General features: G+C 45.8%; 1 protein-coding gene across 9 annotated transcripts in view; it reads left to right on the forward strand.

The window, feature by feature from the left end:
- Positions 1-504: 504 nt before the first annotated feature.
- The window catches only part of PTK2 (protein tyrosine kinase 2), a 327,060-nt gene continuing 303,431 nt past the window's right edge, over positions 505-24,133 (forward strand). For 5 of the 9 annotated variants that reach the window (XM_075920050.2, XM_075920052.2, XM_075920058.2 and 2 more), the window contains exon 1: positions 506-679. Coding sequence is in view for 2 of the 9 variants with exons in the window: in XM_075920047.2 (XP_075776162.1) it covers positions 505-679 (175 nt within the window). In the remaining 7 variants the exon portion in view is untranslated. Of the gene's footprint in view, positions 680-24,133 lie in introns of all 9 variants that reach the window. The other 4 variants (XM_075920047.2, XM_089776148.1, XM_089776151.1 and 1 more) reach the window with 2 other exon arrangements.

Consider the following 24,133-nt stretch of genomic DNA (forward strand, 5'->3'; position numbering starts at 1 on the left):
GGGGGGGCAGAGGCTGGTCTCCCCGTGGCTGTGGGGGGGGGGCAGAGGCTGGTTTCCCCGTGGCTGTGGGGGGGGGGCAGAGGCTGGTCTCCCCGTGGCTGTGGGGGGGGGCAGAGGCTGGTTTCCCCGTGGCTGTGGGGGGGGGGCAGAGGCTGGTTTCCCCGTGGCTGTGGGGGGGGGGCAGAGGCTGGTCTCCCCGTGGCTGTGGGGGGGGGCAGAGGCTGTTTTCCCGTGGCTGTGGGGGGGGGCAGAGGCTGGTCTCCCCGTGGCTGTGGGGGGGGGCAGAGGCTGGTCTCCCCGTGGCTGTGAGGGGGGGGCCGAGGCTGGTTTCCCCGTGGCTGTGAGGGGGGGGCCGAGGCGGGGCCCGGCGCGTGGGGGCCGCTCTCGCGCGGCGCCGCGGGGACACTCCCCCGCCCCCCCCAGGCCGGGCCGGTCCCTTCCCTTCGCAGGCAGCCGCGCGGGGAGCGGAGCCGCAGGCAGCGAGAGGGGGCAGCGGCGCATCCCATGGTGCAGCGCGCCGGGAGGGAGGGGGAGCGGCCTGGAGTGGCCGGGATAGACACACGCAGCGGGGAGGGACGGGAGCCGGTCGGGGCCGACCTCGGAGCGGGGCGGACGGAGACGAGTCAACTTCTCGGCGCCCCCGCCGCTCTCCCCGCCAGAGCGCGCGCCGCCCGGGCCGGTGAGTGGCCAACGGCCGGGTGGGGGGAGGGGGGCAGGGAAAGTGAGGCAGAATGGCCCCAACTTATGTAATGGGCAAGGGGGAGTCTCAGCGGGCGGGAGGCGCCGCCGCGTCCGCCTCCTTTCCCCGCCCCTCGGGAGGGGGAGCGCAGGAGCCCTACGGAGCCCGGGACTCCCCCTGGAGCGGGGGGGGGGGGAGCCCTCCCCTTCCCCGCGTGCCTGTGGCGGGCGCCCCCGTCGCTCTGCGCACAGGCCTGCGGGGTCTGTCCGTGGCCTTTTCTGAGGGGGGGGCACCAATCTGGGCCCCCCCCCCCAAGGATGGGGAGGGGGAGGCGAGGTCGCCTTCAGACCCACCTCGCCACCCGCCCTCTCTCCTTCGCGCCCGCCCCCTCCCGCGAGCCGCGGCGGCGAGGTGGGCTTCGGCGGAGGGGGTGGGACGGGGCTAGGGGCGGGCGCGTTCCCACGCGTGGGGACTAGCCCCCGGCGTCCACCAAGCGAGCGGGGAGGGGGGGGGGCCGTGGCGGGAGCGCGGCGGCCCCTCCCGCAGGGCCGATGGCAAATCTGCGGTTTTCTCCTCCAACCGAGGGGGCCGGAGGAAGTGGTTGAGGTTTCTTTTGTGTGTGCGGCTCTGAGGAGCCGGCTGGGTGCTCGCGGAGGAAGAAGAGGCTCGTTAGTTTCGCTCTCGCACACTAGTCGATTATTCAGTAAAAGTGTGAAGAATGGGAATTGGGCATGGGTGAGGATGCTTCCTCTCTCTCTGCCTGGAAGATACAGCTCTCCACCTACCGCCAGAGCAATTGGAGTCTGTGCCAGGAAAGGGTTCTCTTCAACTTCCCAGAATTTTTGCTTTTAAATCTGATACAAACCTGAAGACAGGATACAGCCAGAAATGTGCCATTACACAATTGTAACAATGCCCGTTTTTTCTTCGAATCCCAAGGGAGTCCTTTCAAAGCACAATACTGTGCATATAGCCAACTCTTACCTCCTTTCTGGTTTCCTGACTTTGCAATATTGGACTATATAATTTTCATTATTTTAGTCCTTTTCTAGCTTCTCCCGTTCCCTCTCTGTGGCTCAGTAAATGTGCAGCTTGATGTTAGTTACAGTGTTTCTTATTTAAATATTATCAAAGCAGAACATACCCTATGAGTTTTAAAAACAATGTCCAAGTTTTGCAGAATCAAACTGTAGCTGGTTCTTTGGCAATGTGATCAGGATAATGGCAGCGTTATAGTAAATTAGTTGAAATAAAAAGTTCAGATGGCATAGTGTTTGTGGCTTCATATTTTTCATCAATGGGACTAATATTTTAATTATTGACTTTGTTTAAAAGAAAACTTGCACTTTGCGTTCTTTCCTCTCTCTGCTGCTTGTGAACTGTGTTCTCAGGCTACTCAATACGCAGCGCATATGGTCCTCTGCCCATTTTTTTGCTGCCCGCAGTGTAGTTTGGGTTTATGTGGGGCTTAATGTGCGGCCTGGAGCCAAAACAAAAATGTTGTCAATATAATGATCTTTTGTTGATATGCATTTTAGTAGTTAAATTCCTGGACTGTCATTGCTCATTAAAAGTGCTGTCATGGGTGGAAATGGGGTAAATATTACATTTTATGAATATCAGCTAAACTGACTTAAATGGGGCCTGCGTGTTGTGTGGTCTTGCCTTAATCTTTGTATTCTTGCCCATCAGTGAGAATGAAGCTATTTGCATGTATAACCACACTTAAGTTGCGGCCCTCATGTGCTGAGAGTATCATTGTGGCCCCTGGGGCTTCCAAAGTTGAGTAGCGCTGATCTAGAGGATACTAAACAATAAAGCTCTAGACCCAGCAAAGCTGATCGACCTTATGGCATGGAGCCTTCTTGAGATCAAGGTGCACTTGCGTGAATCACTTTGTAGAAGTAGGGCCTTAAGATATTAAACCTAACATGGTACACTGAATCACTTTAATCATATTGATGATGTTTGCCACCCTCCATCTTTCTCCATGCCCTTTCTTTCTTTGTTAATCCTTCTGCCCTTTGCTTCATGTCTGGAATTAAGCCCTGATCCTGCATTGGATCTGTGTTTTTTTGAAGTTGTCCCCCATTATGGATAGGGATGTAAAGAGTAGTTGTTGAGTTGATGACTCAACCTCCCCCCACCTCCTGCCTCTGTATCAGAGGCAGTAAGGGGTGGGGAAGCAGGAGCCAGTCCCCCTCTCCCCCCCGCACCATCTCCATGGTGCCGCTTGCCTCCCCCACACTGCTGTTTTGCTGCAAGCAGAGGCTGCTCCGCATCCCATGGAGTAGCCCCTGTCTGTGGGGAGTCCCAGCAGGGAGCTGGGATCCCCCACGGACAGGGGCTACTGCTGCAAAGCAGCCCCTATCCAGGGGCAGCCCAGGCTGGCTGCAAACACAGGCTGCTCCGATCTGGGAAAGTTCGAGCTGGGACTGAGCCTGGTTTGCTCAGTCCCAACTCAGGGACCTACCCCCTCTGTGGCTGCCTAGGCACCTGGCTCCTACTTCATTTAAAATGCAGAGCTGCAGCAGGGTAGCTCCTGAACCTGAGGAGAGAGACTGGATTGAGCACCTTCCCTTAACGAATTGTATCGATTACATGATTAGCCAGTTACCCACCTCTTAATATCCTTGATTATGGATCCAGGTGCAGGACTGGCTATAGCTTTTTAAATTTTTTGGAGCCAGGATTTGGGGGGGGGGGGGGGAGAGGAGAGAGACTTCATGCACTGTGAATAGTTCCACTCAAATTTGAAGAATTGGGGCCAATGTCACTATTTATGTTGTCTGGCAAATATACAACAGAGAAACTATTTTCTCTAATTCACATGTTTGTTAACTGTTTTGGTCATCCAAAAAGTGAATATATGAAAGCTAGTGCATTTCTTATAATAAATTTGCTGCCATTTAAGGGTTTTATCTTACATATTGTGTTTTAAATCTAATCTTGGTAGAACATGGCTTTGGATTGTTGTTTGTTCTTCAGACTTTTTGGAAAAGCTAAAATGCACATGTAGAATTGCAAATAAAATGGTGTAATATGTACTTCTTTTCAAAAGCTGTGAGTTTTATTAAGCCCTACGTATCTTTAAAAGTACTGGACATGTGTGATTGATTTTCAGTCTGTGAACTAACTGGATCAGAAGTATAGACTATTTCAGAATGAAAGATTCTTACGTAGCAGTAATATAACATTTTGAAAATATAGTATAAGTGTTTAAAGTAGTTTTAATAAGTCTGTTTCAAAGTATCTGTCAAACAGTATTAAAAGCTCCTTCTGTGGTAAACCAACTTCTGATGACTAATACCTGAACAGTTGATTCTTTTGGTACTGTAATTTTTACCAAACTAAGAGATTTGTTGAGGCAACAGAGGTGTTGGGTACTAGGCAAAAATTACACTTCTGGAGATAGTAACGTACTATGGTTTGACAGCTTCTGTTTGCCTTATAGACCAAAATAGCTTGATATTACCACCTCTAGAAATTATGCATCTTGACAAAACAAATAAAACATTTTCTAGCTTGTTGCCAAAACGATATAAAAACTCAGCATCTTTTCCTAGTTTTCCAGTTGCTGCTTTATATGGCAGCACTATATTTGGTATATGGTAGCATATGGATTGGAGATATAGGATATTCTAACTCCTTTCACATTCCTTAAAATTCATGGAAATTTATTTCCCAGTACAGCAAACATTCTATATCGTCCAAATATTTTTAAAGGTATATTTTTTATTTTCATTAAAAGTTATTGGCAGAGTTACTCTTTGAGCATTACAATTATCAGATAATATTTCACAGTATATTATATTATTATTTGATGTAAATAGGTTAATAGTTGGTTCTCAGAACTGAATATTCAAATCTTGTAAATTTGTTACTCTCCTGTCAGAATATCTCTTGTCTCAAACTTCAGAAAATTTCTACACTTAAAAAGAAATGGCGTATTTCTTAAAGAAGTGCCATATTATCATATTCCAAAAGAGACCCAGAATGTGAAAAGAAGAAAAAATATTTCAGAACCTTTAAAAATGTAAGAAGGACATTGTCAGATCAGCTATCACACTTAGTGCTTTTTACTGTCATTACAAATAACACTTTAACGTTACAATTCAAATGTTTAAATAATTTGTATTTCTCATCATTTATGCTGGTTGTTTACTTTTTGTATTTCGCGTAGCAAGGACAATAAAAATCAAATAATTTCACTTTTGTCTCTAGGCTGTTTCTAGTCCATATCACTTTCTGATTATTTTGCACAAGTATGAGGCTGATGCTTGTGTTTCAAATGCCTAACCAATTTTATACTGACTCTTAATTTTGTGTATTAGTATTTTAAAGATTTTTTTTTTTAAACCTCAGCAAACCAAAAATACATCTCATAATTAAGTTTTAATGTGATCATTGTGACAAGCAGTTCTTCTATGGAGTGAATGCTAAACACTTTAAAAAGAGAATGACCCAATAGTTTTTAATGCCAAATATGACTGTTAGGTAATACTTAGAAACTGAAATACAACACTTTCTCATTGTTGATTTCTACTGAGTAGCTATTTTATTCTGAACGTTATCTTTTTTTAAGAATAGAACTGGAAAACAGGAATGGATTCAAATATTTTAACTGTGGGTTCTGCAGTGCTAAACTTGAGAAAAATGCTTGTGGTTTCAGGTTTTTTAGTTCACCTATGGTTAAAAGTTAGCGTAGCATGGGGTTTTTGACAGACTCTAGAAGTTTTAAAGAACACAAATTACTATTTATTAGAAATATGGAAATTAGAGGTCTGAGGAAGGGAAATGGAGTTGATATGATGGAAAAATCTGCCTGATCGGGTGTGTAGGTTGGTGGGCATTTTGGGGTTTTTGTATTTTTTGTTTGTTTGTTTGTTTAAGAGTGAGAAGCTTTTGTTTTTTTCCAGTCAAATTCAACTGACTGGAAAAATGTAAACTGCTTATTCCAGAACAATTTCTTCCAGGTGTTGTCCAAGAAACTAGACATTTAATAGCTAGGCAAATGAGATGAAAGTTCGTAAGCACTTTTCTAAGAATCTAAAAATATAATCTAAAAAATACTACAGATGTCAACATGTACTCAACTATACGATTAACCGCTAAGCCTAGGCTCACTGGTTAATTTTGTCGACTACACAGATTTCCCCCCCAAACCCTTGCTGCCTCTGTGTTAGAAGCAGCGGAGGGTGGGTAGCAGGAGCTGGTGCTGGGGGAAGCTAGTTTAAAAGCCAGTTTCCCCCCAGCATTGGCTCTGTGGTGCTGCCTGCCTCCTCCTCCCCCCCCATTGCTGCATTGTGGGGGAAGGGGGCAGAGGAACCCAAGCAGCCTCTGTCTGTAGGAGCCTGGGCCCTCCATGGGCAGAGGCTACTTTGCGGCAGCAGCCCCTTTCTATAGGGGGGGTCTGAGATCCTCATGGACAGAGGCTGCTCTGCATCCCATGGAACATCTTCTGTCTGTGAGGAGCTTGAATCCACCGAGGGGTCTGTATAAGAGGCAGCAGAATGGGGCAGCAGGTTACCAGTCTGTGGTGGAAGCTGGACTTTAAATTGGCTCCCCTCGCAGACCATCTCCCCCTGCCACCCGGCGCTGCTGATACAGAGGCAATAGCGTGGAGTGACAGGCTGGGAGTGAGGCAGGGAGCACACTGGCTGCTGATCTCCACCCCTTCCCAGGACTATCAAATAGTCATGTAACTGCTAAGATTTCATGCCGTTACATGACTATTCAATTACCCAATATCTAACACCCCTAAAAATACCCCAGTGTATGAAAATGTGTATCTTTGATCTTGTCTCATGAAAATTTAAGGCAGCTTGGATTATAAAGTATTCCTGAAGTTGGTTCCCTGTTGTTCATGTTATGGTAGGGCCAAAAGACTCTGATATGGATCCCCCTCCCCCATAACTTGTGCTAGAAGCTGTATAAAGTCAATTTAAATTGACGACAAGTAAGGCCTTTTTAAATTCATGATGTTGTAGATTCCACAGAATTAGGATTCCACTGCAGTTTTGTCTGGCAGGGGCTCATTGCAGGAGTCCCACCATGCACAGGGCTGACAGCATGAGCCCTGTCTATCAGGCGTAGGCTGTTGGCAGCCGGGGGTCCCACTGCCAACCACCGCATAAACGACTGTTCTATAGTCACAGCAAATTGCTGCATATAAAAAAAAATAAAAACAGGCATAACACAATGCTTGAGTGTCTATATGGTTCTAGCAAATTTTTCTTAAACAAAGCTCTTCTTTGGCCTTTCCAAATTACCACTGTTAATAAAGGTCTATTATTACTTTTCTGTGGTTTTCCATGTCTTAACTGCAGCTCAGTTGCACTTATTTGTTATCCCACAATTCCTGTAGAGGCTTAAAAATGATATTGGGGATTTGCTTCACAGAAACCAGTCAGAGAGTGAAGGCCACATCTCCACTTGCCAGGGTGGAGATCGATTTTATTAGTGAGTCTAGTTAAGACCCAATACATTGAATGGTAAGGGAGGCTCTGGTTGGTGCCAGTACTGCAGTTGTGAGGAGAAAGTGAAGCCAACAGGAATATTTTCTCCCATTGGCCTCCCACTGTGAAGACAGCGTCAAGCTTGGCTTAAGGGAAATGGACTCCAGCTATGTATTTTATGTAGCATGAGTTAGGTACCGTAAGCCAACCTTCTGGGTCTAGTGTAGATCTGGCCTCATAGTTGGAGTTGTGTGGATGGAGGAGAAAGTGCCTTGAGAGAGAGGGGTATGGTCCTTCAAAAGAGAGAATAAGGTGGATCCGCCAAAGATGTTGCTTCTGGTGTGACCAGAGAAGTAGTAGGAGAACCAAGCGAAGGAATTGTTCCCCCTCTGCTTTCGTATGCCTTCAGGATGGAAGTGTTGATCAGAGGAGTCTTAAGGCTGCTGAGGGATTAAGAAAGTTAATGATGGAACATAGGCTCTTAAAATTTGGTTGTAGATATTTGTGAAGAGCTGTTTCCATCAGAGGGAAAGAGAAGATCCCAGACTGGAGGGGATCAAGTACAGAGAGGGAAGAGAGGAATTTGAGGTCATATTGTAGTAGGGCTGTTAAATAATAGTTAATTGAATAGTTGATTAACCTCATGAATTCTTATTGGTTACTCAACTATTCTATAGTCCCTGGGGGTGACGCTGGGAGCCAGTGTGCTCTGGCCCCACTCCCGAGGAGCCTCCTGCCACCAGGTAGGGAGCTAGTCCATGAGTGGAGTTGTAAAAATCAGCTCTCCTTGTGGACCAGCTGCCTGTTGCCCTGTGCTGCTGCCTCTGATGCAGAGGCAGCAGCGTGGAGTGGAAGCAGCCCCTGTCCAAGTGGGGGTCTGAGCTCCTGAAACTGGTGTGAGCCAGAACTGAGCCAGGCTGCCTGCCCGCCTGGCTCCTAATACACTGTAAATGCAGAGCTGCAGCAGGGGTAGGTCCTGGACCTGGCATGAGCCAAGACTGATCCAGGCTGTTGACTAGCCTGCTAAAACATTTCCTGGCAGGAGGGGGAGGGGGGAAAGATGTGTGTAGTCTGTAGCATTAACCTATAAGCAAAAGCTTATAGGTTAATCGACTACACTATTACATCCCTACATTGTAGATAGCTCATTAAAGAACTTAGATATGAAGGCTCTGTATTGTAAGAAATTATCACTTTTCTTATAGGTTAACATTAATTCCAAGGGTGGAAATGGGGTGGCTATACTGGATACAGAACTTCCAGCACACTCTGTCCCCTCATTTTTTTTTCTAGTATGTTTTCTGTAGCTTTCTTCATTCTATTTTACTCCATTTTTATTCATTTGCTCTCTTTTCCTTTTGCCCCTGTATCTTCCTCTTATGCCTCCTCCTTGCTCCTTTTTACTAGGTTTAGTATTTTTAAAAGAGCTTGCAAAGGGAACCTGAACTGAAATTATCCAGTTTCCTTTGGCTTCAAATTATTTCCTCATCCTTTGGCTAGAAGGGGGAGTGAGTAGTAATCTAGCCAGTTTCCTTTTGCAGCTATGTTCCACCTTTATACAGATGTAAGCTTGTTTAAAGTTTTAACCCTTTCCTCCACTTCTCTTCCACACGCACAGGTATACAGTCATGCATATACAATTAAACTGTAATTCATCTAATTTTGGGACCTGTCCCCAGACTAACTTTTTTCTTTTTTCTTCAAACTGTACCAGTAGCCTATTAAAAATGTGTAGTCCTGTGACACCTTAGAAAGTGTGTGTGTGTGTGTGTGTGTGTGTGTATATATATATATATATATATATATATATATATATATATAGTATCATGAGCTTTTGTGGACAAAACTTACTTCTTCAGATGAGCTGGAAGCTGCAGTAGCCTATTAGGCATTTGATGCCCTGGGTATAACAGGAGGGAAGCACATGTGCTTTTCCCATTTCAACTGTCCTAAACAATAAGTTGTTAAAGAAAATGGGGACTTGGGTGGGGGGGGACAATCAATAGAGAGTGAAACTGCTTGCTCAGACACTGAGCCATCTCTTGCTTCTCCTGCAGAGATAGCATGCCTTGAAGTTTTCTTCCAAAGTGTGTGGGGGGAAGGGGTGGGGGACGAGCGGGGGTGTTTACTGGTAGAAAAACCCATCAGCTTCTTCTGACCCCCTTGCAATAGGTCTTCTCTCAGGACTGCGGTTTTGTTCCTGCATCCTGTGAGTAAAAGAAGGGATCCTTTGTGGCAACAGATCAGAGGCTTACAAAGGGGAGAAAAAGGGTAACTATGAAATCAGCCGATACAAGGTTGGACAGCAGGAAAAAACTCAGTGGGCTTCACTGTCCGTAAGCTACACTTCCCACTTCATATTCAGTTTTTTTTGTTTACCCCACATACGGACCTCAAGCCAATACTTGTGTGTAACCCCAACTTCCATCTCTGTTTTATGGGCAGCTGAGGAGATAAGGCTACCAAATGCTTTCTCCCCCCTTCTTGCCTCCTTCAAGTTTCTGAAATAATTTGAAATGGAAGGAGCCTCATCTGTGTTTATTAGAAGGTGCTGCTACCTCTTCCTTGCCTAGTGCTGGGTACTAAGCTAGGTGGACAAAAAATAAATTAGCTAAGTCTCCAAGTAAACTAAATTACAAGTTCTTTGGGGCCGATAGTTACTTTTTTTTAAAACTAAGTAGTGGATATTTCTTGCTTTTTCTGAAACAGCAGCATATGGGGAGAGAGGGAAGAGTACAGCAGTGCTTTAATTCAGATCTTTTGGCTAAGATCAAGTGTTGTACGTTGGTAGTTCAGTTACTTAGGTATGGATTTTTTGTAAAGAATAAAGATTCCTTGGTATTTTCATGGGAGTCCTTACCTCTAGTGCTGCTACATTGAGTTACAGATAATTAAAGCCCTACCAAATTAGCGGTTCATTTTAGTCAATTTCACAGTAATAGGATAGAAAAACTGTACATTTTCATGTTTTCAGCTATTGAAATCTGAAACTTCAATGTGTTGTAATTTTAGAAGTCCTTACCCCAAAAAAAGCAGGGGGGGGGGTAGGCAGGGGTGTCAAAGTTATTGTACAGAGGATTACGGTACTGTTACCTCTGCTTCTATGCTACAGAGCTGTGGTTGCAGAGCTGCCTTCAGAGGTGGCCAGCTGTTGGCTGGGGGCCCAGCTCTGAAAGCAGAGCCACCATCTGCAGCAGCACAGATGTAAGGATGGTATGATATGGTACTGCCGTCCTTACTTCTGCATTCCTGCTTATAGAGCTGGACCATCAGTAAATAGCTGCCACTGTCCAGTAGGGATATTAAAAGCTGGCTCCCTGCACATACTGGTTCCCGCTGCTTCCCCTGCCCTCAGTGCTGCTGCCTCTGATATGCAGGCAGCATTGGCGGGGCCAATTGGTTCCCCAGCTGCCATGCTCTGAAGGCAGCACTGCAGATGTAAGGGTATCCTTTAAATCTCAATATGGAGGTATGAGGAAAGTGAATAAAAAAAGTTTTATTTTCTTGTTCCCATAACATCAGGACTAGGGGTCACTAAATGAAATTAATTGGTAGCAGGTTTAAAACAAACAAGGAACTATTTCTTCACGTAGCGCATAGTCAACATCTGGAACTCCTTGCCAGAGGATGTTAGGAAGGCTAGGACTTTTAACAGGGTTAAAAAAAAGAGCTAGATAAATTCATGGAAGATCGGTCCATCCACACTTATTAGCCAGGATGGGTAGTAATGGTGTCCCTAGCCTCTGTTTGTCAGAGGCTGGATATGAGTACTAGGAGAGTGACCACTTGATAATTATCTGTTCTGTTCACTCCCTCTGGGGCATCTGGCATTGGCCACTGTTGGCAGACAGGATACTGGGCTAGATTGACCTTTGGTCTGACCCAGTATGGCTTTTCTTATGTTCTTATCGGTACTACTAGTGTCCAATATCTAATAACACTTAAGGTAGGGCTATAAGAGGTTAACTGGCTACCTGGTAAGTAGGCGGCTTATTGGCTTGCTTACAAGGTAACCAGTTAACTGGCCCACTCAATTAACCAGTTAAACAAAATATTTGTTTGGTTAATTATTTTAGGGTGTTTTTACATCCCTTAATCTAAGGTCTATAGGTTTACTACCAATGACTTATCAAAGTGGGAATGACAGACTTAAAAAACAGGAATTCAGGAGACTAGAGTTTTATTTCTGCCTCTCCTGTAGGCGTGATTTATTTTGGGCAAGTTAGTTTAATCTCTCTGCCTCAATTCTTCTCTGTCTGTAAAATGGTGGCGATAACACCTAGCCCAGGCTTAATTCACTAGTGTCTAAAGCAGGGCTACTCAACTTTGGAAGCCCAGTGGACCACAATGATACTCACAGCACATGTTGAGGGCTGCAACTTAAGCGTGGTTGCATATACATGAAAATATATATGCAAATAGCTTCAAAGATTAAGGCAAGACTACACAACATGCAAGGCCCATTTAAGTCAGATTTAACTCGAAATAAGCTATGCAAATTGAGCTACATCAATTGCGTATCTTATTTCAAAATAGGGAGCGTCTACATTGCACTTATTTTGAAATAGAGCACTCTTCCTCTGACTTCCCTTACTCCTCATACAATGAGGGTTACAGGAGTTAGAGTAAGAAATCATCCAGCTTGGCAGTATTTTAACTCTATTTCAAAATAACTGCCTGCTGTGTAGACTCGAACTAAGTTATTTCAGAATAGTGCCAGTTATTTCTATATAGTGTTGCAGTGTAGATGTACCCTTGAGCAATGATAGTCCAGGAAGTTAATTCTGCATATCAACAGAAGACCATTATATTGACTTGCCATTGTGGAGCATGTTTCCAATGGAGGCCATGTTCAAAGGCCACGTGTTGAGCCCCGCATAAACCCAAACTGCACTGCGGGCCGCAAACTGATGGGCCGTGGGCTGCGTGTTGAGTAGCCCTGGTGTAAAGCATTTTGAGCTCTTCTCTTGCTTGCATCAGAGATTCTCCCTGGAAGGTACTAAAACTACTGCTAAATTATTTATCCCCAAGGAATAAAATAAATATTGAATAATATTGGGTCAGAATTGCTCATTCAAGATGCCTGGGTTGACTCTTGCAGTAGTCTTAAATGATTCACACTTGGAGTGTTCTTGCTAACCTTTCATAGTGTCTGACTCAGGATTTACATTTGAATGTACTAAATAAAATTGGAGTAGATAATGGGAATTTCATCTCAGAAAATGAATCTGTCCCTCTGGGATAACACACAACTTGAAGGGATCCAGAATTGTGGCTTTTATTATTTAAATAAACAATGGTTTCATTTCTGCACCTGTCTTCCATAGGCCTGTGTAGGTGAGATTCATCAAGGGAAATGTAACATTTTTCTGGTCTCAAAGTGCGAGGTTCTCTTTTGTTTGTTGTATGGTTCTTTGCTGCAGATGTTGGAAACAGTTAGTTATGACTCCTGTTCCTCATCTTCGCTTTACAGTGCCATTATGGAAATGTTGTAGCTTCTTATCACATTAATTGGGTCTTCCTGGATTTTGATCATTCAATCATCTTCCATATCGGACTTAAGCTCCTTATCTGAGGCTTCAAGGCTCTACATTGTCTATTGTTTGCCTTTATCTTTTTTTAATTTCTGCTTGACCCAACTGCAGAGCTGAACACACTCCTTTCACTTGCACTTCTGTATCTTCTTCCATGTAGCCTCAATGCCCACAGCCCTTTTTTTCTGAGGCTGCCTACCATGCTTCTACCCATGTCTTTGTCAAGGCTCTTCCCAAAATATGGTTTTGCAAGGCCTACACACCCTTTTACTAACTTCACATACGAGCTAGAGTATGCACTTTGTGTGTAAGCTGAGGTAGCTTTTAAAAATCATGTTAATACTCATGATGCAGTTATAACAACTGTATACTATCTCTTAATGCTTGTCCTCCCATCCTCTTTGCCTAGCCAACTCTATTATCTGGTGTTTGGCATAAGTTGTACACTTGTTGAGGCAGGGACATCTTTTATTCACGTATCTGGCTATAGAGACCAAATAGTAGGGAAGGATTCTCCTTAAATGATACCATATTCTTTATCTGCAAATATTGTCTGGATTTGAATGTTTATCGCTCTGTTGTTTCCTAATATCTTGATTTTTAAATATTGCATTAATGCTCATACTTCTGCAAACAATTAGATTAACCTCTATTTTATAGCCTTGTATATTTCTCTCCATGAAGAAGGAAAGATAGAAACCACCTACTGATGGGAGTTCATGTAATAAATATTGTTTTTATGCAATTGTTAGCTTTGCTTTTAAAATAAGTGGTTAGAATTTTTGATGAGAATGTCCTTCCTTGATGCTCATTGAGAGCTGCCCTGTTGGTGGAGATGAGCATGGCAATTGCACTGTTGAAGATGGGTACTCCATACAGCCATTGATTGGTTGCCAATCAATTTGGAGTGGGAAAGTCCACAGTTGGACTTGTTGATGGAAGTGTGCAGAGCCATTGTAGCATCCTGCTCTGAAAGATCATGACTCTGGGAAATATGCATTAAATTGTGGATGGCTTTGCACAGATGGGTTTCCCTATCTGAGAACCAGCACCCCTCCACCCTCCTGGCTACTGCTTCCAGCCCTGAGTGAAGCTGCTACCTTTGGGAGATGGAAGCCCAGCATGGGGCCAGAAGCAGCCCCTTGCTCATGACACGGGGGCTGCTCCATCCCTCCCTCTCTGTCCACCCCCTTTTAATCAGTTAACCAATTAAGTGGAATTTTACATCCCTACCTCCCACTCCTACCAACTCGCTTCAGCACGCTTCCAGAAATCAAAGCCAGTTACCAGGTACAGTAAAACTCCGATGGTCCAGCATCTGACAGTCTAGCACCATCAGGAACCTGGAAGTGTTCTGGGCAGCCGGACCATTGGAACTGCTCTGCCCCCTGCTTCCTGGAGTCAGCCGCCGGTCAGTTTCAACAGCGGCTGACTTGGGGACGCCTGGGACAGAGCAGCTGGGGCACTGCCGGGTTGGTCCAGTAGCGCCGGCGCGGCGGGACCAACCTGGCAGCACCCCAGCTGCTCTGCCCCAAGCATCCCCAAGAGCAGCTGGGGTGCTGCCGGGTTGGTCTCCCGGCACCAAGGGTCGGCGCTACCAGACCAACCCGGCAGCACTCCAGCTGCTCTGCTGCAGGCGTCCCTGATTCAGCTGCTGCTGGACAGTTTCAGCAGCGGCTGAATCAGGGATTCCTGGGGCAGAGCCCGACTATCGGAAGGGGGGGGCTATGAGGGGTCTGGGGTGGCATCCCCCCCACCTCAGACCCCTCATAGCCCCCCCCGTCTGATAGTCCGCCATATCTGATAATCCGGCACCCCCTGGGTCCCAAAGGTGCCGGATTATCGGAAGTTTACTGTACATCCTCTGCTGTTCGTGTTTTCCCAATCTCTGACTGCTTCAACTGGATAGCCTCCTCTAGGATAGAAAATACCTCCTGACTTCATGCAACTGTGGACGCTGAGCTGTCCTCTAGATCTGGGTCATCCTCTTTCACTCTCCCTTGGCACTGTAGTCAAGGATTTCCTCCTCCTAGCTCTGTCTGCTTTGTGATGGCCTCTGAAGCCTGGAAGTCTCCAGGCAATCTTTGGAGCAGAGGTGGGGTTGCCCCCAAATATTTGATCCATCCTGCTGTAGAATCAGCAGGTCATGGGACAGCACTGGAATAGCAGTTTGCCTCCTGCACCTTGTGATAGACCTTTCACAGCTCCTTTACTTTGACCCTGCAGTGTGTCCTGATCATGTCCCCTTGCGGTCATGCATCTCGAGATCTGCCTGTAGGAGTTACAGTTGCTACAGTTGGCATTGGACAGCTTCCTCTCTCCAAACACTGATGAGGTCCAGCACCTCACCATATCTCAAAGTAGGGGATCTCATGGTGCTTGTTCAGTTTGTAAGAAATGAAGTTTAAATTTGAAATTGACAACCTATGCGAGGGTCCACACTGATTATAATTATTAAAATAATGTACATGCAAAAATAATGTTAAATAGTATATTTGCTGCCAAGTTTTAAAGAAAGTCACACAACTGAACCGGTGAAAGTCATTGGCTAAGCACTTGGATCCAGAGTTCATTGAAGTGTTAAACCATTTTTTAAAGGTGAAGAGAAAATATTTTCTTCATTTCAGTTTATTCAGCTAGTTCAAGTTTCCTTTCTCCTTTTTTTATATTCACCATCATATATGTTTTCTTGAGCGCTATAGGATTAAGTGCTATCCCTGCAAGCTCTGGTGCTAGCTCCATGCCTTAACTCTTGTCCCTTTACTTGGCAATGCTCACTGCATAGCACTGCCTGGCAACCACAGATAGGACTGAGTATACTGTGGAAGACAAGACCACACTGAGTTTTGCAGTGTTAATCCCAAGAGGTAGGAAGGGTTTCCCTCTGACATCATGTAACAAGACAGAGAGGGTGTACAAAAGAGAACTATCTAGCAATGGCTGCCTTTTGTCTGAAGAGTTAAACAAGGCTGAGCTGTGTGTTCCCTGTTCAGCATATTGCAGTGCATTTACTTCTATCCCTGTCCTGCTTTATGAATAACAGTTAAATTAGTAGATTTTGGTTAATGAGAATGGGTATTGGTGGTCTCAAGCCTTGTATTAGGTTAGCTCACGGACCAGGAACTGAAGTTAAAGTAAAACAAACCTCCTTTATAGCCATGGGTCAAGTATTGTTTGTGCAGTACTGGAGTATCCTGCTTACAGGGAATAGAAGTTCATTGGGCAGTTTTGAAGAAGTTCATGATTTCTTTCACTCTCACAGTTGTGCACTGAATCAAATTCTAAAACATTATATTACTAAATGGAGTTTTACTTACTTGCTGTTCAGAGTTGTTACCTTCAGCAGTGGTATACAATGTGCAGCACAGGGGGAGGGCAAACCTTCAGTTTGTTTTAAAGGTGAGGTATGGTCATGCCAGTCTGATTACTTTGTGGCTTATGCATGATAAGACACTTAAAGTGCTACAGTCACTCTCTTAAAAGGAACTACCCTTTGAACTAAAATAGCTCATGCTTATTCTGAGTTTTTATCTGTACGTGTTTGTAAAATTAATATGGCCTCTCTTCTGCTGATACATATACCATGAGGAAACACAAGCTTATTCTTTGGGTAGTCTCCCTATGAATGTGACATACGAGGGTGCAGTCTAGACTAATGTACAGCTGTGTCACCCCTTAGCTATCTTTCTGCTGCTTACATATAGCGTCCTACATACAAGTCACTCCCAGTAATGTCTGAGTTGTGCAGCCAAGCAGCTACATTTTTTGTCTCTTATTAGCCTTTGTTATACTACATTATGATCCCAGCATGCTCCCAGTCTTAGATTTTCCACCAGAAATAATATGCACGGTACTGTCCACCCTTCTCCTGACAATTCAAGTTTATATAAGATCCATCATTTATTTACTAGACATATTATGCACACAGCTTGCCTTTCTAATGGCGTTTCCCAAACACTTCAGTGTAAACACGCTGGATTAGACAAAACAATAAAACAAGTTTATTAACTACAAAGAGATTTTGAGTACAAGTATGGAGCTATCAAACAGGAGCAGCTAAACAGGAGTTTTGTGAGGGAGCTCTCCAGATGAAGGGGGAGCAATTACATGACTCCTGGGGTAAGTGTTTGTGGTGTGCTTGTTACTTGACAGAAATACACTGTGTGGTCAGTTTGTTTGGGGGACTATGTGATGACAATGTGTGTCCTGAGCCTAGCGGCCTGCTAGGCAAGACTGAGAGCTTCTTAACAAGATTTTGATCACCTAAGCCTTTTAGCACCCATCATCCTTAAGTTAACCACTTCCTTAAGTTGGCACTTCGAAGCCAATAGAGTAGCTAGTGAACAGGAGTTGCAGGGTCTCAATTTGTGGATGAGACGATGATATAGGGAGGAGGGGTTTAGATTTATTAGGACCTGGGGAAACATTTGGGAAAGGGGGAGCAGGAAGGATGGGCTCTACCTAAACCAAAATGGAACCAGATTGCTGGCATTTAAAAAGATGGACGAGCCGGAGGAAATAAGATAGGTGTGGAAGAACACATGGTTCAGACAGACGCATCCCTAAAGGGAGAATCTATTAATGGAGATTCTCTATGTCCTAGTAAGGAGGAGAGGATGGAAAAGGATGATATACACTTAGGATCTGATCAGAAATAGTCAAAAGAAAGCTGTATTCTGCCAGCATGCTTCCTGAAAGGCCAGGTCCTCATGCACCAGCAACTTCCTTCCTCCTGTTTCCTTTCCGCGTGTGGGGGAGGGGAGTGAGTGGGAGTCCCAGGACGGTGCCAGTTCCAACTGCTCAGGAAGTGTCGGCTGTCGCGGGGAGCATGCTGCCTGAGCAGTTGGAGATGGTGCAGTCCTGGGACTCCCTCTTCCCCCTTTCCCTCCTACTGCGCAGGAAGGCAGCAGGGGAAGGAAGTCACCAGCACACAAGGACCTTGCCTTTCAGGAAGTGTGGTGGCTGTTTGGGGGCGGGAGCAGCGCACGTGCTTCTTGAGACCTGGACCTGGCGCACTGCTGCAGGATCTCCAGGTACTGGCCTGAGCTGTCCCTGTCCCCTCCCCAAGCCAGACGCCCTCCACCAGCACTTTGCCACCAGCACCCACCTGCCCCAGGACTCACCAGCACACTGGGTTCTGCCCCAGCATCCTGCCACCTGCACCAGTTTGCAGATGATACCAAACTGTTTAGGATAGTCAAGACAGAAGCAGACTGTGAGGGACTCCAAGAAGATCTCACCAAACTGAGTGATTGGGCAGCAAAATGGCAAATGTGGATAAGTGTAAAGTAATGCACATTGGGAAAAATAACCCCAACTATACGTACAGTATGATGAGGGCTAATTTGGCTACGACAAATCAGGAAAGAGATCTTGGCGTTATCGTGGACAGTTCTATGAAAACTTCCACGCAGTGTGCAGCGGCGGTCAAAAAGGCAAATAGGATGCTAGGAATTATTAGGAAAGGGATAGAAAATAAGACCCAGAATATCTTACTGCCCCTGTATAAAACTATGGTACGCCCACATCTTGAAAACTGTGTACAGATGTGGTCTCCTCACCTCAAAAAAGATATTTTGGCCTTGGAAAGGGTTCAGAAAAGGGCAACTAAAATGATTAGGGGTTTGGAACGGGTCTTAACGGGGTTTAACGAGGAGAGGTTAGAGAGACTGGGACTTTTCAGTTTAGAAAAGAGGAGACTGAGGGGGGATATGATAGAGGTATATAAAATCATGAGTGGTGTGGAGAGGGCTGATAAAGAAAAGTTATTTATTAGTTCCCATAATAGAAGAACTAGAGGACACCAAATGAAATTAATGGGTAGCAGGTTTAAAACTAATAAAAGAAAGTTCTTCTTCACACAGTGTGTTGTCAACCTGTGGAACTCCTTGCCAGAGGAGGCTGTGAAGGCTAGGACTATATTAGAGTTTAAAGAGAAGCTGGATAAATTCATGGAGGTTAGGTCCATAAAAGGCTATTAGCCAGGGGATAAAATGGTGTCCTTGGCCTCTGTTTGTCAGAGGCTGGAGAAGGATGGCAGGAGACAAATCACTTGATCATTGTCTTCGGTCCATCCTCTCTGGGGCACCTGGTGCTGGCCACTGTCGGCAGACAGGATACTGGGCTAGGTGGACCTTTAGTCTGACCCAGTACGGCCGTTCTTATGTTCTTACCAGCACCCATAAGCACTCTGTCCTCTGCCCCCACCACCACAGTTGGGGCCACATCAGTGAGGCTTGGGTTTGGCAGCACCAACAGTGGTCCGAGGCTGCTCCTTACCTGAGCAGTAGTGGCAATCCTGGACGGCCCCATAGCACCTGCAGCCTGCCCCTTCCCCTCCATGAACTTGTACCAGCCCCTAGGCCTGCCCTCCCATGCACTCACTGGCTCCCAAGCACCTGTGGCTCTCTCAAGATTTAGTTAGGTGTATAGTACAAGTCATGAACAGGCCATGGAGTCATGAGTTCTTGTTTACTGCTGTGACTTACAGCAGTACACAGACAATCCAGGTAGTTTTTGGAGAATGTTGGGGATAACTTCTTGATACAAGTGCTGAAGGAACCGACAAGGGGCCATGTGCAGCTTGACCTGCTGCTCACAAACAGGGAGGAATTAGTAGGGGAAGTGGAGGTAGGTGGCAACCTACGAAGCAGTGATCATGGGATAATAGATTTCAGGATCCTGAGCAAAGGAAGAAAGGAGAGTAGCAAAATACATACCCTAAACTTCAGAAAAGCAGACTTTGACTCCCTCAGAAAACAGATGGGCAGGATTCCCTGGGACGCTAACATGAAGGGGACAGGAGTCCAGCACAGCTGGCAGTACTTTAAAGAATCCTTATTAAAGGCACAGGAAGAAACCATCCTGATGCACAGTAAGAAAAGCAAGTATGATAGGCAACTAGATTGACTTTCCGGGGAAATCCTTGGTGAGCTTAAACACAAAAGGGACGCTTACAAGAAGTGGCAACTTGGACAGATGTGTAGAGAGGAGTATAAATATATTGCTCGAGAATGCAGGGGAGCTATCAGGAAGGAGAAAGCACAATTGGAATTGCAGCTAGCAAAGGATGTGAAGGATAACAAGAGAGATTTCTACAGGCATGTTAGCAATAAGAGGGTGATCAGGGAGGGTGTGGGTCCCTTACTGGATGAGGGAGGTAACCTAGTGATAGGTGATGTGGGAAAAGCTGAAGAACTCAATGCTTTCTTTGTCTCTGTCTTCACAGACAAGGTCAGCTCCCAGACCACTAGGCAGGAAGGAGGTGGGCAGCCTTCGGTGGAGAAAGAACAGGTTAAGAACTATTTAGAAAAGCTAGACATACACAGATCCATAGGCAGGGCTCGACAAATTATACAATCTACTCGCCCGTGGCGAGTAGATTGTAACCCAGAAGAGCCGGGTTCGGGCGATCTGCGCATGTGCAGAACGATCGGTGCATGCGCAGAACGCCGGACAGCAGGGCTGACGAGCAGGGCTCGCTGCGGTTTAGCGAGCCCTGTCCATAGGTACGGATTTAATGCCTCCAAGAGTACTGAGGGAGTTGGCAAATGTCATTGCAGAGCCTTTGGCCATTATCTTTGAAAACTCGTAGAAATCGGAAGAGATCCCGGATGATTGGAAAAAGGCAAATGTAGTTCCTGTCTTTAAAAAAGTGACGGACAGTCCAGGGAACAACAGACCAGTCAGCTTTACCTCAGTCCCTGGAAAAATCATGGAGGGGATCCTCAAGGAATCCATTTTGAAGCACTTGCAAGAGGGGGAAATGATCAGGAATAGTCCACATGGATTCACCAAGGGCAAATCATGCTTGACCAATCTGATTAACTTCTGTGATGAGGTAACTGGCTCTATGGATATGGGAAATTTGGTGGATGTGATTATACCTTGAATTTAGCAAAGCTTTTGATACTGTCTACCACAGTATTCTTTCCAGCTAGTTAGGGAAGTATGGATTGGATAAATGGACTATAAGATGGATAGAAAGCTGACCTCCTGAGGTCTCTTCCAGCCCTGTGATTCTAATACAGGCAGTCCCTGGGTTACATGGATCCGACTTACATCGGATCCCTACTTACAAACGGGGTGAGGCAACCCTACACTAGCTGCTTCCCCCCAGCAGACCAGGGAGACGTGGAGCGGCTTTTCTCAGCAGACACCTCAGCTTGAGAATAAAGGACTGAGGGAAGTGAGGTGTGGGAGAATAAAACTGAGCTCTGGAGAAATGTTTGGCTAGAGTTTCCACTACAATATGTACCCGTTCCGACTTACATACAAATTCAGCTTAAGAACAAACCTACAGTCCCTTTCTTGTACGTAACCCGGGGACTGCCTGTATTTATGACCTATCCATGATCTTTATTTAAAAAAAAAAAGAGACTAAAACAAAGCCTTATCTGTAACCAAAGTCTTTCAATGTGGATATCTGATTGCATTTATTCTTGCTACTAATTTTGTAATATTCAAGTACCTTTTGATGTACGAACTCACTGTACAAGGACCATTTTCACCTCTATGGCAAATCTCAAACACATGCCCATTATTGAAATAAGTGAGACTGCAACCTGGACTTCTCTAAATACATTCACTGAATGCTATGCAATAACTCACAATTCTACTTCTGATATTGTGTTCTGCTTGGCTGTATTTTTTTTCCATACCGGACTCAGCTCTGAAGACTCCTTTGCCTTTAAAGGGAACTGCTCTGTATCATCTAGAGTCGGACACTACTTGAATGGTTACTCACTCTGTGCGGTAATTGTAGTTCTTTGAGATTCACAATGCTACTTACCCTTCTTCCTCTTTGCTTCAGTGATCTCTGCTATGGGGCTTTGTATTAGAAAAGGAATGAAAAGCAGGTCACTTGCACAGTGTTATACAGTGGCTGTAGGGGACATGATACAGACAGGCACACATGCACTAGCCAAATGTACAGTGCCATGACAATCTCTGCTTAAAGGTGCAGAGAGTGCAAACACATCTAGGGTGGAGCACCTTAGAGGGACACATCTTGAAAAATTGCAGTTACTGCATGGGATGAGTAACTAGTTCTTCTCACCAGATAAGATTTTCTTCATGAAGATTTATTTGCTTACTTGTAGTGGCGTAACATGTGGAACCCTCATTCAGGAATTAGGGCCTTATTTGTCCTACACACTTCACATACTGTATGACTTTGGCAGAAAACCAGAACAAGAAAAGAATGAAGAGAAAAGAACGGATGATAACAACTAACACTACTACAGCATGGAACTGTACCTACTGCAGACGAACATGCCTTTCTCTCATTGGTCTATTGAGCCACACAAAACATTGCAAAAAGCGACCAGTTAAATGCTGCATCCCACCGTCTTTCGAGATGTGTGGAGGCCATGATGATGACGATGACTTAATGTACACATACAATTAACATAAAAGTACATTTAGACCAGGATCTATGGCTCCCTGGGGGCTGCAACCAGGTTTCGGGAGGTCCGATAAGCAGTGCTGGAATTAGACATGCTGGGGCCCTGGGCACAAAGCCAGTCTCAGCACATGGGGCTAAACCCTGGGACTTTGACCCCGCTGAAACTTGAGCAGCTTAGTTTCATGTGGCTCTAGACCAGGGGTCTCCAAACTACGGCCCGCGGGCCGGATGCGGCCCGCGAGGCCCTCTCATCCGGCCCGTGGAGACCTTTTTGTCTACGGAAAAAAAATTACGGAAATTTACGTGTATCCTGCCAAGATCAGCCGCCGCTTACGTGGATGTTATGTTTTTACCGAATTAAAATAGAGGCACGCAGTAGTGCGTTATGTTTTCCAACCGATCATTACATTGCAAAACCTTATTCGCTGCTTACTTTTTAGTAGTGTATCAATGTGTTATTAAATAATAACTGAATAAAATAATATTAAATAAATAATTAAAAACAACATCCATGTTTTGATTGTTTTTTATTTGGACCTCAAGTGTGTAGTCGGCCCCCGAACTGCTGTTTGATAGTTAATGCGGCCCTCGGGCTGAAAAGTTTGGAGACCCCTGCTCTAGACAGTTACCCTGTAATGCTAAAAACAGTTATTGTGCCACAAGTGGGCCATGGAGTTCTTATAGCACGTGGAGAGGGCTCAGAAAGAGAACTCCTGCTTTCAACTAATTCCATCAGGACCCCAATCCATCCAAAACCTTGAAAGCATGAAAATAGTAAGGGAAAAGTCTCCAGCATTTTTACCATCTTCACATCAACTATAGTACTTTCAACAACATACTCGAGCATTTTGTAAGGCAGGGGCCATCAACTTTTCAGAAGTGGTGAGCCAAGATTTAACTTCTTCACTTCTATTTACGGATATGCATGCTGGGGATAGGAGGAGGCAGGGGCAGGCTGGGTAGGTGACCATATTTTCTGAACCAGCTGCAGCTAGGGAGAAAAGGTGAGAGGGTGAGAATGCAGCCAAATAGCTAGTTGGGGAGGGAGTCAAAGAAGTGGGGAGTAAAGGAAAGTGCACCTTCTGCAGAGTAAAATTGTATCTCCTCCTCCCATATCTTTCTCTCTGCTCCAGCCTCACTCCCCTCAGCCCCATGAAACCCTCCCAGCCTGATCCCCTGCATCTCCTCATCCCCATCAGTGCAATCATGCTCCCTCCTATCCTGCCCCCCCATCCACCTTCACTCCACCACTCCCACATTCCCATGCCCCCAGCGTGCACACTGGCAGCGCAGCAGCGCTGGGACTCCAGCCCCCTGGGAGCAACACTGGGGTGAGGAGGGACTGTGGTGGGACAGAATCACTTCCCTGCCCAGCCCAGCTGTTTGCCCAGGGCTCGCCCCTCGCCTGCAGGCTACTGCTCTGGGGCTGGGGTGGGCAGAGCCTGGGGCTGCTCAGGGCTGTTTCCAGCACAGCTGGGCACAGTGAGGCATTGGGGAAGGGGCTCCCCATCTCTGCAGACACCCCGCACTGTCAGCCGACGGCGCTGTGTGTGTGTGTGTGTGTGTGAGAGAGAGAGAGAGAGAGAGAGAGATATACATACATACACCCGAGTCTTCAACTGCTAGGATCGAGATCCCTTCGCAGCGGGCAGCCTAGGGAAGGCTGACGGGCGCCCCCCCTCCCGAGAGTTTGCAGGGGGAGTGTGTCACATCCGAGTCTTCAACTGCTAGGACCAGGGTCCCTACGCAGCGGGCAGCACAGAGAAGGCTGACGGATGCCCCAAGGGTGTACAGGGAGAGCTTATTTCATCCGTGTCTTTAGCTGCTAGGACCGGGGTCCCTTTGCAGAGAGCAGCCTAGGGAAGGCTGACGGATGCCCCAAAGGGTCTGTCCCATGGAGGCGACAGAACCCAAATGCCCAGCTCTCCCTCACTGTGTCTGCCCTATGACCGGCTGGAGTTCTTTTAAATTGTGCTTGGTTCTGTTACAGCAACTGAAGGAGTCAGGTTAAAGCTTAAACAGTTACAGGTTTATTAAAGAAGCTTATAAATCATAT

This window comes from Pelodiscus sinensis, chromosome 2 (genome assembly GCF_052426305.1).
Source record: "Pelodiscus sinensis isolate ZL-2025 chromosome 2, ASM5242630v1, whole genome shotgun sequence".
Taxonomy (NCBI): Eukaryota; Metazoa; Chordata; order Testudines; family Trionychidae; genus Pelodiscus; species Pelodiscus sinensis.